Source organism: Zalophus californianus, chromosome 10 (genome assembly GCF_009762305.2).
Source record: "Zalophus californianus isolate mZalCal1 chromosome 10, mZalCal1.pri.v2, whole genome shotgun sequence".
Taxonomy (NCBI): domain Eukaryota; kingdom Metazoa; phylum Chordata; class Mammalia; order Carnivora; family Otariidae; genus Zalophus; species Zalophus californianus.
In genome coordinates, this window is record NC_045604.1 from 5,746,939 (window position 1) to 5,760,563 (window position 13,625).

Genomic DNA, 13,625 nt, shown 5'->3' on the forward strand with positions numbered 1-13,625 from the left:
TTCCTGAGCACCCCATGCACACATACGCCTTTGTTACGGTGCTAGTGCCCTCCAGCACCTTACCTTGGACTGTAGATTGATTTACTTAAGTGTCTCCCCTACTAAACCATAAGCTTCTTTTTTGTTTTAAATATTTATTTATTTGAGAGAAAGAGTGCATGAGATGGGGGAGGGTCAGAGGGAAAAGGAAGCTCCCTGCTGAGCGGGGAGCCTGATGTGGGGCTCAGTCCCGGGACTCCAGGATCATGACCCAAGCTGAAAGCAGACACTTAACCCACTGAGCCACCCAGCCATCCCTAATTCTGTCAACGTTTTGAGAAACTGCCAGATTGTTTTCCAAAGTGGCTGTACCATTTCACATTCCCACCAGCAATATGTGAGATCCTAATTTCTCTACATCCTTGCCAACACTTGTTATTATCTGTTTTTTTATATTTATGTTATTAAATATAAATTAGGGGCGCCTGGGTGGCTCAGTCATTAAGCGTCTGCCTTCAGCTCAGGTCATGATCTCAGGGTCCTGGGATCGAGCCCCGCATCGGGCTCCTCGCTCTGAGGGAGGCCTGCTTCTCCCTCCCCCACTCCCCCTGCTTGTGTTCCCTCTCTCGCTGTCTCTCTCTCTGTCAAATAAATAAAGTGTTAAAAATAAATTAATTAATTAAATATAATTCAGCTATATTTGAGGGGCATCTGGGTAGCTCAGTTGGTTAAGCGTCTGACTTCATTTTAGCTCAGGTCATGATCTCAGGAGTCCTGCATCGGGCTCCATGCTAGGCTTAAGATTCTCTCTCTCCTTCTCCCTCTGCCCCTCCCCCCCTGCTCACTTGCTCGCATAGTCTCTCTCTGTCTAGGAAAAAAAATTAAACACATTTGGTATTTATATAAATGTGTATATCTTATATAAATGCACATAATTTTATATTTATATATTATAACATCCTAGTAGGTGTGAAGTAGCATCTCATCGTGGTTTGTTTTTTTTTTTTTAAGATTTTATTTATTAGAGAGGGAGAGCGCAGAAGGAAAGCGAAAGGGAGAAGCAACTCCCCGCTGAGCAGAGAGCCTGATGCAGGACTTGATCCCAGGACCCTGGGAAAATGACCTGAGCCGAAGGCAGATGCTCAACTGACTCTGTCACCCGGGCTGTCTCTCATTGAGGTTTTGATTTGCATTTCCCTAACGGCTAATGGTGTTGAGCATCTTTTCGTATACTTATTGGCCATTTAATTATCTATGTTTGGAGAGATACCTATTTAGATCCTTTGTCCATTTTTAAATTGGTTTGTCTTTTTATTATTGAGTTGTAAGAGTCTTCAGTATATTCTGGATACGTGTCCCTTACAGACATATGATCTGCAAATATTTTCTCTCACTCTGTGTTGTCTTCTTACTTCTTTTTCCAATTTGAGGATCGTGGCCTACCATGGTACATTGGTTTCAGGTGTACGGCGTACTGGGTTAGCTCCTCGGTACAGTAGGCTGTGCTCAGCACAGTTGCAGCCACCATCTGTCCGCACGCACCCTAGCACACTACCATTGACTGTGTTCCCTGTGCTGTGCCTTTTGTTCATCTTTTTACTTTCTTAATGACATTGTTTGTTTGCAGCACAAAAATTTTTAATTTTGATAAAATCCAATTTATTCTTTTGTTACGATGGTTTTGGCACCGTATCTAAGAAACCAGTGCCTAATATAGGGTCATGAAGATTGACTCCTGTGGTTTCTTCTCAGAGTTTTAATATTTTAGCTCTTACGTTCAGCTCTCCGATCCATTTTGCGTTACATTTTGTGTGTGTGTGGTAGAGATCTGAATGATTCTTTACCTTGGACTGGATATACTGTTTTTACTTTTTCTTATGGAGATGATAATGTAGGTGCCGTCAGAAGGTGACTTATAAAGTGGCAGGTGAAGTTTTTGTCGAGAGGAATGTTCGAAGGAGGAATAATAATGCTAACCTGTATGGCAAATTTAAGAGATTAGGGTCAGGTCCCAAGTAGCCTACCTCCCACTACAGACATGAACACTAGTTTAAATCTTCCCCATTTCACAATGGGTCAGAATTGTATGAGGTGCCAGGGCCTGTCAGAGAACCCAGTTTTATGTGTTTTAGTAGTGGTCGCAGGTGGACAGCTTTAATGGGCTTACTTGGTTTTCTCCTCAGGGGTCTCTCTCTTTGGCTTGTCGGCCCTGTTGATCCCTGGGAACTTTGAGTCTCATTTGGAACTTGTGAAGTCCCTGTGTCTGGGGCCATCACTGATCTACACGGCCAAGTTTGCACTTGTCTTCCCGCTCATGTATCACACCTGGAATGGGATCCGACACTTGGTAAGTTAATGGTTGGTTTATACATTTTCTGGGTGAAGGGAGTGTAGGGAAGTGTGGGATTCTCTACTTCATTGCCGGGGTTTAGTGCTACTCCTAAAGTTAGTTGTCTGGACCTTTGCTCAGGGGCTCCTGGGGAGAGCTGAACTAGATCCGTGTGCACTCCTGGCAGCCCTGCTGGGGATCCCGCTGAGCTCTGGGTGTAGGCCTGGCAGGTACTTGCAGTGTCTTGGTGTGAACTGTTCTATTTTTAAGGGGGCGTGTTGCTAAAAGAGACCCCTGAAGCCAGGTCATCCCTCTGATGTGTCAGGCCCTATTCTAGACCTTGGGGTTTCAATTCTGAGCTAGATGGTTGCTGCTTTCAGTCTAACATTCCTGTCAACCCAGGGTGACAAGTTCAGTTGGAGTTGAATATGTTAACTTTAGTTATCTTGACATTGGATTGCATTAACTGCTTTTGGTTTTTGTTGAGCTCTTGGAGAAAATGAGGCCAACTTTAACAGTAACTGGATACCTAGGATCCCAGATTTTAATATTGGGGTTAGGAATCTTTTGATGGCCTGAAAACTGTCCATGCTTCCTCCTACATGACTTTTCTCCTTCTCTCGCTCTCTCTTTTTTAACTTTTGTTACTATTTTTTAGTTTAGTTATTTGAGAGAGAGAGAGTGCATGCACATGTACTCAGGGCACACTCACGAGCCAGGGAAGAGCAGAGGGAGAGGGACAGGCAGACTCTGTACTGAGTGAGGAGCCCAACATGGGGCTCGATCCCAGCACCCTGAAATCTGACCTAAGCCGAAACCAAGAGTCGGACACTTAACTGATTGAGCCACCCAGGAGCCCCTCCTTCTCTCTCTCTCTCTCGGGATCATGACCTGAGCTGAAGGCAGACGCTTAACCACTGAGCCACCCAGGCACCACCTCCTTCTCTTTATATAATGGAATTAAAGCTTAATCATGCCTGCCCCAGGTCAGAGATGAGTCCCTCCTCCAGCATTTTAAGATTCCATGTTTTGTGGTCTCCCTACCCCTAGTATTGCTTTCTTTCCCAGGAAGACAATTATGACTCCATTCTTTCTTGTCTTCCAGTTCCTTCCTAACCTGAGCCATCTGTCGGATGGATACTCTTGCCTTAATCTGACCTTTAATAATTTCCACATCAGAATCTAGAGGCACACACTGTGGATTTCAGTCTGGTCCAATAGACAGTTTAATGGAATCAGAAAAGTGAGAGACTAAATGACCTATTAAGTGTATCTATCAACTGTTCCCTGGGGCAGTGTTAAGTTTGATTCACAATGAATTCACTTCGCTCCGGGAGGGGATAGAGAAGGAGGGCATTTCCATTAGACTTCTTATTCCACAGAACCAGTCTCTCTAATGAAAGTCAGCTGATCAGCTTCCTCTGTTCACATCCGGGCTCTAGCAGGGCTTACCATATATTTGGTTTTGTCTCAGTCTGTGGGGAGGGAAGGGGAAGAGGTTTTGTAAAATCTCAGAACTCAGTCAAGGTTTTTCTGCCCTGGTTCCTGCCTGTAATGGTAATCTCTTCGTTGAGAGAAGTGAGGAGCCTAAAGGCTTTTCTTACTCCTTAACTCTGCTTTTATTTTTTCTTGTAGCAAGTACTGGCTCTGAGTGTGGGACAGGATTTGATCTGTTCTCCATGACAGACAGTCATAGCTCTTGCCCTCTGAGCTTGATAGTTGCCTTTCCAGAAGATCTAATGGGGAGAGGGGAGTGGAATTGATAGAAGAGTGGGAAGTGACCAGATCTCTGGCCTTCTAGAGAGTACCCCCCATCACCACCCGCCAGTAGGACTCCATTTTTTTTGGTAAAACACTGTGCCTATATAAGCAAAGCAGCTCTATGTGGGATTTGCTTGACTCCTAATCTGATCTAAGTAGAGCCTTGATTCTCTACCCCCCCCACCCCCTCCCCCTCTGGTTCTCTCTAAATTTTCTCTTAAGTACTCCTGATTTAGTTTAACATTCAGAGTGTGGGTGTTTGTGTTATATCCAGGTAGTCAAGTATGGAAAGTGTAGAACCTAAAAATTCTACTTTTGCCCTAGGGGATCTTTTAGTGACTTAGAGTATAATAGGTTAGTATCCCTGGGGTGCAGGAGAGGCTAGATCAGTGTTTTTAAAACCCTGGTTTTTGATGTAGTGGGTAGAAAACCAATTTAGTGGGTTATTACCAACACATCCAGAAATTTAGGGGCTCCTGGCTGGCTCAGTTGGTGGAGAGTGTGGCTTTTGATCTTGGGGTCGTGGGTTTAAGCCCCACATTGGGTGTAGAGCTTACTTTAAAAACAAAAAACAAAAAACCCCAGAAATTTAACAGCACATAATATATAGAATGCAGCATACATACTAATGGTAAATATTGCTTATTCTTTCATGAACTTTTGCTGTAAATATACTGGCAAACAAAATTGAGAAGTAGTGTTCTAGATCCCAGAGGGTTTTTCAGAATTCTAGTTCTCTGACTGAATGTTACTTCTCAAAGGCAGGGGTGGGGGGAGGTGGTGGTGGTTCTGTGATTGACTGTATCTAAGAAACCATGTATCTTATATCCCTGTTGGAACTTCCCCATGTATGTTAATAAATTGTTTCAAAAGTCTTGCAGTTAAATGTTTACTAAATTTATTCGACCATGGAACTTTTCTCCCCCATGCAACACCTTTTAGCATTCTGAAGAACTAGTTTATGGAGGAACACACTTTGGGAAACATTGATTTGGTTTTGTTCCATGAGGGAAAGTTTTATCTCTTTAGTCTGGAAGCTTTTGTATATAGGGGCTATACTTTGTATATATGCCTTTTCTGTCACTGGGACAAGTGGGTGGTAGGTACCACGTTGTGGGTTTGAGAAAGGCAGGGTCCAGGAGAAGTGCTTTTCCCTAGAACCACGCCAAGACCAGTTGCCTGTTCCATGAGGTGGAGCTCCTTTCTCAGAAAGGAGAGTACCCAGGGCCCTGATGGCTGAAATTCTTTCTTCTCTTTTTTTTCTTTTCTTTTTTCTGCAGATATGGGACCTAGGGAAAGGCCTGAAGATTCCCCAGCTGTACCAGTCGGGAGTGGCTGTCTTGGTTCTTACTGTGTTGTCCTCTGTAGGGCTGGCAGCCATGTGAAGACCTGAAGTTCCCAGCATTGTCTTCTCATAAATGGTTCACTGACCTGTCTTCCTGTTTGTCACTCTCTTCTCCAGCCAAGACAGAGTTCTCCCGATTTATTTAGACCCTTTTGTGCTTGCACATCCCCTCGGAGCTTAGTGACAGTAGAGTACCTCCTAGAACCCAAGCAGTGGAAGAGGGTCCGGTTTCCTCCCTTGTTTCGAAAGATGCAATGACTCAAAACTTCCCTTTTCCTGCCCCCAGCTTGCAGCCTTCTCTGGGCCTGGAAGCCCTCATTCTCTCTCCATATTGGGCCTTGATTTGTGCTGATGGTCAGCTTTTGGCTCCTTCTTCCCAAGACAGTGGAAACAGTGGAGGCTCTGTGGCCTCTGCTGTGGGGCTTTGGGTGCCGTTGCCTGTGGGTTGCTAGCTTAAAGGACAGTTGTGTTCATTGGTCAGAGCCCAGGGTCTTCCCACACAGTATGACTAAAAGAAGAGGGATGGGGGTGGAGGGGAATTAGCCTGTCCCAGCTAGCTGGAGATGAAGAGGGTCAGTTGACTCTGAAAGCAGGTGTTTTGGGGAGAAGATATATAGCTTTTAATGCAAAAGGAAGATCCAGAAGATTACAGTGAACCTATTGAGGGTTATTCCCCCCCCCCCTGCATTTCTGGAAAAACAAGCCTCTTTTCTAATCCAAATTCATGTGACATCTGTTTCTGAAACTGAATTAAAATACTCATTTTGTCTTTGACTGAAATCTAGAGAAACCAAGAGAATGGCGGTTGGGGAGGATCCAATTTCCTCCCTCTCCCTCTGGTCTCAGGCATTTACATCCCCCAATCTGACCTTTCTTGGGAGGGAATCAGCTTGTCCTGCGGCTGACAGTTGGAACAGTGTTTAGGGAATCAAATGCAAGTAGCCAGAGATCGACTATCATGCAGAAGCCTCGGAGAAGGAAGGAGCAAGAGAAAGGAGGTTAAGCATGTGGAAGCTTTGCATTATCACAGGCTCCAGAATTCCACTGAGAACTGCTCATAAACCTCAGGGTACAATTCAGCAAATGATGATCCAGTAAGGGAGCCAGAGGACCAGTGGAGGTGGCAGCTAAGGGATGATGAGCTAAGTATGTAGACTGGTAGAGAAAGGAGAGTAGAGATAAGAGAGGAAAAATTTGTAATGTAACGGGAAAGCTTGCTGCTTTTATTTATTTTTTAAAGATTTCATTTATTTATTTGACAGAGAGAGACACAGTGAGAGAGGGAACACAAGCAGGGGGAGTGGGAGAGGGAGAAGCAGGCTCCTTGCTGAGCAGAGAGCCTGATGCGGGGCTCGATCCGAGGACCCTGGGATCATGACCTGAGCCGAAGGCAGACGCTTAATGACTGAGCCACCGAGGTGTCCCAAGCTTGCTGCTTTTAAAATCCATATGGGCCAGCCTCTTGAATCTCTAACTCCCTTGGCAGGAGTGCTGTTTTGATAGTTTTTGGAAACGCAAGGGTAGCAGATCTATCTTGTCGGAGTTGCTGGCCAGCCCGTTAAAGCAGCGGGTGGGAGAGGAGGAGCGGTGACTGTAATTGGTGGCAGCTGGACAGGACGACCTGCTGCCTCAACAGTCTTCCTCTCGGCTCCCAAGTGGTCTTCTCCTTTACGTGACGATCACTTCTCCTTTCTTGCTGGGCTAGCCCTGGGAAGCCTTTGTAGCCTTCCTCCAGCTTAAACCCCATGTCCTCTGTACTTGTCCTTGGAGTAGGGGACAAGGGTTCATGAGGGAACACTTTGGCATTGGAGCTGGGAGGGGTTTGGCAAGGGTATTACACTGAACAGCCATCGGCAGGAAGCCCACAGAATAGGAGAATGATAAGCAGATGTTGGAAGCTGGGAAGTGGATAGGGAACTTCTTACCCCTTTTTGATTGGGGTTGGGGTACAGTAGTCCTCGTGTTTGTTATTCTGCCCTAAATTTCTACGTACCATCTCTCTCTTTTTCTTCTCTGACTTCCAGTCACTGCTGTGTTTTCACTTTGCAAACTGTGTATGTACTTTTGCTTGAGTTTTACTTTTATAACTCTCTCTAGTTTGTCTTCCCCGTGTGTTCTGTCGTCAGACGTGAAGTCGTAGACAAGGATAATGTCTTCTACTCTGGCTTCCCTTCCCTTTTCTTCCTCCATCTTCTCCAGATATGCATATGCATTCTCTACCAAACAATCGTATTTCTGACTTAGAAGTAGTTGTGCATGCTCAGGATGAAAAATGAGGGGCTGGAGGTGAGAGACTGGTTCTTTGAGGTTTTTCTTTTTTTTTTTTTTTTAAGATTTTATTTATTTATTTGACAGAGAGAGACACAGTGAGAGAGGGAACACAAGCAGGGGGAGTGGAAGAGGGAGAAGCAGGCCTCCCGCGGAGCAGGGAGCCCGATGCAGGGCTCGGTCCCAGGACCCCGGGACCATGACCTGAGCCAAAGGCAGACGCTTAACGACTGAACCACCCAGGCGCCCCTGAGGTTTCTTTTGCTACAGTTCAGACCAGCTTCCTCTTGGTCACTTTTGGAGGATAGCTGACTCAATCCTTGTAAAAATGTGTTCCACCTCAAGCCACTGCCGGGTTCTTTTTCCTACTCTATTTCCCCCAACCCGCCTCCTAGTCATGGGTTACAAGAGACAGCCATACCAGGAGGAAAAAAACATCCAAATCAGTAATAGATTCAACAAATGATGTTTATTTTCCAAGTTTGCCTTTATTCCCACCCTATAATTCCCCTTTCTACGTCCCTCACTGGGGGTCCTGCTTACATCACTCAGTCTCTAGACAAGTTTTCTCAGTGTGGTCCCTTGGTGCCTCTGGAATTCCAGGTTTGTATTTCTGGACCGCAGCTGAATTAGGACCTGCCCAGTGTTCTAGCATGCATGGGCTCCCTGGTGGGCTCTTGAGAGAGTTGGCTGGGCTTTGGGGACCTGGAGTGTGACCTGCAGAGGGGTGTGAGCTTTGGGGTTGGTCTGGGGAATTGAGATTTACAGCTGAGGAGCTGGGAATTATGGTTGGACTCGAGGCTTGTTGTACAGTTTTTGTGGTAAGCTTCCCAAGTTTTCTCTGACCGTCTGGATCATGAGGCTGCTGGGTAGAATGGGAGAGACAGTCATGTTTCTGGTCAGGCCTAGATCATTCCCAATCCATCTTAGAATTCTCACTCCCTTTCTCCCTATACCATGGACAAAAGGTCAGATCAGATCATTTTGTACTGTGAGGGGAATATGTCCTTAGCACATCTCTTTAGGTGTGAGAAGACACGACTAGATAGGGTAAGACAGAGTTGGTTAAAGGTTCCCCCTGCTGGGATAGTGGTGGTATAACAGGCATTTTTTAAGGTTGAAAAGAAATGCAGGTAATAGGATTTGAGGCTAGGTGGGAGGAATAGATACCTTGCCTAAGATTTCAGGACGCAGCCCATTGGAGGCCTTGAGCAAATCAGGATTTTTCTGTATCCATTTGGTGAGGGAGGCAGCACCAGCAATTGTACGGGAGGTCAGGGTCACCCGAGCAGGGGGTATCTTCAGAGGCATTTGCCAGGTACCCATGAAAGATCCCCAAGGACTTGCCTAAAAGGAAGAAGACGAGGTTCTTCAACAGGCTTCTCCCAGGACTGCTGGCCTATTGGCAGGTCTGTTGTCTTCCTTCCACCCTTCACCCTTGGGATGCATGGTAATGAAATCAGACTGAAAGCACAGTCTCCCAGTCTCCCCACTCATCCTTTACCCCCTTTTCATTTAGGTTACCCTGATTTTTTCATCACATTAACTCTCATGGCTTAACTTAAATTCCATGTCCTTAGGCTAGTCTAGCAGAGTACTCACTGCGTAAGTGTCATCGTGCGAAGGCGTTCATTCGTCAGTTTAAGGCGTTCCGGGTGCTAAGTACAGCTCTATCGTGTTGGATAAACTGGCTCGAAGTTTGGGGGCAGTCATGTTGCAGTGGGAATTAGATTGAACTTTAATTTCCAGATAGTGGCCGTGCTAGATTGCAAACCTCCCATCTCGGTTATTCCGGTCCCGTGCCCCAGTTCTTCACCTTCCTCACTAGGAGTGGGGATCAGTATCTCACCTTGGAACGGGGCACCGACGGCAACAGATGACCGCGATCATTGACGATAATCTGAGTGTAGCCTTCATGGGAAGAAATTCTCTGGGTGGAGGTGAGGAGAGAGCTGCTTGTGAAAACGGAGTGGAAAAGAGACTGAAGGTGTCCAAGGGGTTCAAGTTAAGGGCTGAGGGAGAGGAGAATATGGGAATTTAGAGGTGGCTAAAGGAATTAGGTGCCAGTGAGTTACAGAGAACGTGGTGGAAAGAATCAGAAACTGGTGCTCTGGGAGCACTGCACATGCAATACCTCTTTTGTTGGCTTGGCGGGAGACCAGTTCCCTAGGTACTTGGGTGAGAAAGCTTTCTCATACTGTGGAGAGAAAGATGAGAATCCCTGTGAGGCTCGAAGGCCCTGTGCCCGGGAAATGATGACGAGGCACAGTTCTTTAGAGTTGAGGACCAAAGACCTGAACAGGCGAGCTAGGCTTTAACTCACTATAGAAGGGATGTCATGTTTTGGTCTAAATGTGTACTGTTCAACATGGCACCGCTAGCCCCATGTGGTTATCGGACACATGAAATGTGACTAGTCCCAATGGAGATGCTTTGTAATTTCGGAGAGTTAGTACAAAAAAAGAGAACGTAAGCATCTTATTATACCTTTTTAAATATTGATTAAACAGGGCGCCTGGGTGGCTCAGTTGGTTAAGCAACTGCCTTCGGCTCAGGTCATGATCCTGGAGTCCCGGGATCGAGTCCCACATCGGGCTCCCTGCTCAGCAGGGAGTCTGCTTCTCCCTCTGACCCTCTTCCCTCTCATGCTATCTCTCATTCTCTCTCTCTCAAATAAATAAAATCTTAATAAAAAATATTGATTAAACATTGAAATAATATTTTAGACTTACCAGGTTAAATATATTATTAAGGTTAATTTTATTTTTTTAGTGTTTTTCATATAGCTACTAGAGAAGTTTAAATTACATTTGTGACTCGCATTATCTATTTATTGGGCAGTCCTGGTCTAGACCAGGGGTGGGCAAATGTGGCCCATGGGCCCAATCCATCCTCCTGTCTGTCTTGGGATGACCTGAGAAAGCAAAGAATGCTTTTTACAGATGGATATTTGCAATTGATTTGATAAAAGGGAACGGTAGCTTTGCATCCCAATGAAGTAAAGTGTTTCCTCATCCCAAAAGAATTCTATTTTTTCACTAGTATTGCAAAAAATTAAGTTACAATATTTTCAATTTTGTCAAAAAATTTATGGAAAAATATTTTCTCTTGCTATTGTTAAGTACCTACAAAACATCTCTGATTTTGCAACATGGCCCTAAAAATAAAATATTTACCCTTTGACCCTTTACAGAAGAAACCCTGCTGACCTCTTATGTAGATCCTACAAACAACCCTGAGAGGCCTTTTGCTTGTCCACGTGCCCTCGCTACCTGTCAAGCTAAAGAAGTGAAAAATACCATCTCACCCCATGTTCAGCTATTCATTCAATAATCAGAATCCTCTGGGAGGGTCAGTCCAAACGCAAAATTCAATGTTAGAGATGGGGAAAGAGCTTACCTGGTTGGCACTGTAGTTAGTGGCCATGATCCTGCCACTCTGTGCTGTTTACCTTTGTTGCCTGGCAACCGTGGAAGGCGGACCTTCCAGGCCTGCCGGCCCCTTCTACTTGTTACTTACTTTCTTGGATGACACTGCCCCAACCTTTCCCCGGAAATTCAGGTTTGTTTTCATTTTAGAGATAACGAGAGACAAAGTAAATAAATATGAAAAAATGAGCCGAAGAGTGGCCCTGTCTTTATAATAGCATAACTTAACCCTACTTAAGAACTTCTGGATTGTCCTTGACTGTGGTCTTTAACCATCTTAACAAACCGTAGAACACCAAGCACTGTGTTTTGGGGGCAGTGTGCTGGAATGTACCCCGGACTTGAGAGCCAGGCGCTGGGGTTGGAGTCCTCACTCGACGTAGCATCATAGGAGATGTGTGACATTAAACGATTGGCTCCCCTTCTAAGTTCTGTAGACTCATTTATATTGTGAAGATAACTTAGCTGCCTTTACAGGGTACGTGGGATAAAGTGGGAGGTGGCTGGTCAGTATCACTGCATAGTAGGTACTGGTGAGACTCAGTTTATAGGGTCTACTTCTTCATTTTCTCAGAGGAACAAAGGAATAATGTTTTAAAAAGCGACTCAGATTTATCTCCAGAAGGAAAAAGCATGTCTTGTCCTTTGTCCTTGAATGACTCTGTTCTCCCTCCCTCTAGGATCGCAGGGCCTAAGACCACAGGTGCGTGGTGCTGTCAGGGGTGAGGCAGAATTGGGAGCCAGTGGCGGGAGACTGGGCAGGGATGGAGAAAGCGATGCTGTGGAAAGTGCCAGGTTTGGAGAGCTCAGTGGTGGTGCCAGGACACAAACCTAATACTGGAGGGACTGGGCAACCCCTCCGAGGCTTGTCTGAAATGGCATTATCACATCCATCTCCTGGGTTGTCAGAATTAATGAGAAAGTGAAACTGCCTTATGAGTTGTAAGTCTATTTATAACGTAAGATGTGAAGATGAAAGGAAAAAACAAGTAAGTTGTTCAAAATCACTGAGAACCAAGAGAGCATTATAGGGGGACAGTTGTCCCAGTTTCCCCCCCAAAGTCACCCTCCCAACTGACACACACAGTATAAGAGCACTCCTACACTTGGGGAGAGGGAGGTAACACAGCCCTTGTTCGGTAGGCTCACACGGGAGACAGCGGGAGAGCGTGAGGTCTGGAAAGCGGGCTCCTGTGTATCCCTGTGGTTCCCAGCGCTCTAGATTGATAGCCTTCAGAACCAAGGACTTTGCTCTAGGATGTCCATTGTGTCCTCAAAGCCAGGGATAGCCAAACAACCAGCATTTCTCTTAGAACTTCTGTCTTCAGCTGGTATGCTTTTCCGATAGAGTTGTAAGATTATCTGATGACTGCACTCTTACTTTAAAAAATCAACTAGTTTTTGTTTAATGGAAAAAGTAATGTACGTGGGGGGAATCATTCCATTTTTACAGAAGGATGTTTAATGGAAAGCAAATCTCCATCTGACTTCAACTCCCAGTCTTGCTCCTCAGAGGCGATTGGTGTTACTCTTACGATAGTAACTACCTTTACTATTTCTTGTGTCTCCTTCCAGAAATCTTCTATGCATTCTAACACTAACAGTGGCAAGCAAGATCTCCACATTGTTCTGTGATTGTTTTTTTACTATCTTGGGGATGTTTTTTTCATGATAGTATATTATTCCATTTTAGGATACACCATCAAGTATTTATTTAGTCCCATTTGGATGACCAGTTAGGTTATTTCCAGTCTTTTGTTCTTATAGACATTCTTTTTAAGATTTGTTTATTTGAGGGGCGCCTGGGTGGCTCAGTCGTTAAGCGTCTGCCTTCGGCTCAGGTCATGATCCCAGGGGCCTGGGATCCAGCCCTGCATCCGGCTCCCTGCTCGGCGGGAGGCCTGCTTCTCCCTCTCTCACTCCCCCTGCTTGTGTTCCCTTTCTTGCTATGTCTCTGTCTGTCAGATAAATAAGTAAAATCTTTAAAAATAAAAATAAAAAAAAGATTTATTTGAGAGAGAGAGTGCGTGAGCAGGGGGAGGGGCAGAGGAGGAGAGCGAGGGGAGGCAGACTCCTCGCTGAGTGGGGAGCTCATCACGGGGCTTAATCTCCCAAAACTGAGATCATGACCTGAGTGGAAACCGAGCTGGACACTTAACTGACTGAGCCACCCAGGCGCCCCTGCTATAGACAGCCTTGCACTGAAAAGCTATATATATATATATATATATCTTTATGAATATATATAGATAGGTTATAATTTTATGGACATGTGATCGATACGATGCATTTCTAAAAGTGAATTGCAAAGTCAAATGGCTTGCGCAATTAGAATGCAAGTTGCCAAAGACATTGTGCCAGTTTATACATCAACGGACCGTATCTGAGAGGCCCAGTCCTCTTTCCCACACTACTGTTTTTACCGTTTTTGTCAATATGATAATAAGAATGAACATAATTACTATATGCCAGCCACGGTTCTAATTGCTTTTTGTTACATTTTCTCATTTTGTTC

General features: G+C 45.1%; 2 protein-coding genes across 4 annotated transcripts in view; one reads left to right on the forward strand and one right to left on the reverse strand.

Moving 5' to 3' along the window:
• Nucleotides 1-6,188, forward strand: part of SDHC (succinate dehydrogenase complex subunit C) — a 34,078-nt gene extending 27,890 nt beyond the window's left edge. Inside the window, exons 5-6 of the mRNA XM_027611247.1 lie at nt 2,163-2,326; nt 5,350-6,188. Coding sequence (XP_027467048.1) covers nt 2,163-2,326; nt 5,350-5,454 — 269 coding nt within the window. The 3' untranslated portion in view covers nt 5,455-6,188. The remainder of the gene's footprint in view (nt 1-2,162; nt 2,327-5,349) is intronic.
• Nucleotides 6,189-6,340: 152 nt separating this feature from the next.
• Nucleotides 6,341-12,922, reverse strand: CFAP126 (cilia and flagella associated protein 126). 3 transcript variants are annotated; one of them, XM_027611246.2, is made up of 5 exons: nt 11,082-12,922; nt 9,817-9,879; nt 9,532-9,612; nt 8,853-9,029; nt 6,341-8,544 (listed from the first exon to the last, which is right to left on the reverse strand). In XM_027611246.2, the coding sequence occupies exons 1-5, from the start codon at nt 11,106-11,108 to the stop codon at nt 8,227-8,229; spliced, it is 666 nt and encodes a 221-aa protein (XP_027467047.1). In that variant the 5' UTR covers nt 11,109-12,922; the 3' UTR covers nt 6,341-8,226. The 3 variants fall into 3 exon arrangements, 2 of the variants coding, with proteins under 2 accessions (XP_027467047.1, XP_027467046.1); XM_027611245.2 differs by having other exon boundaries at nt 6,341-8,547; XR_003523034.1 differs by having other exon boundaries at nt 8,404-9,694.
• Nucleotides 12,923-13,625: the final 703 nt, after the last annotated feature.

What these genes read in the sequence shown, in the direction of transcription:
- CFAP126 (XM_027611245.2), bottom strand. Translation starts at nt 11,108, where the DNA reads ATGGCCACTAACTACAGTGCCAACCAG. An exon ending in CCGCCAAGCCAACAAAAGAG is followed by an intron (nt 9,613 to 9,816) that starts GTATTGCATGTG and finishes ACCTCCACCCAG; the next exon opens with AGAATTTCTTCCCATGAAGG. An exon ending in CGTCGGTGCCCCGTTCCAAG is followed by an intron (nt 9,030 to 9,531) that starts GTGAGATACTGA and finishes TCTTCCTTTTAG; the next exon opens with GCAAGTCCTTGGGGATCTTT.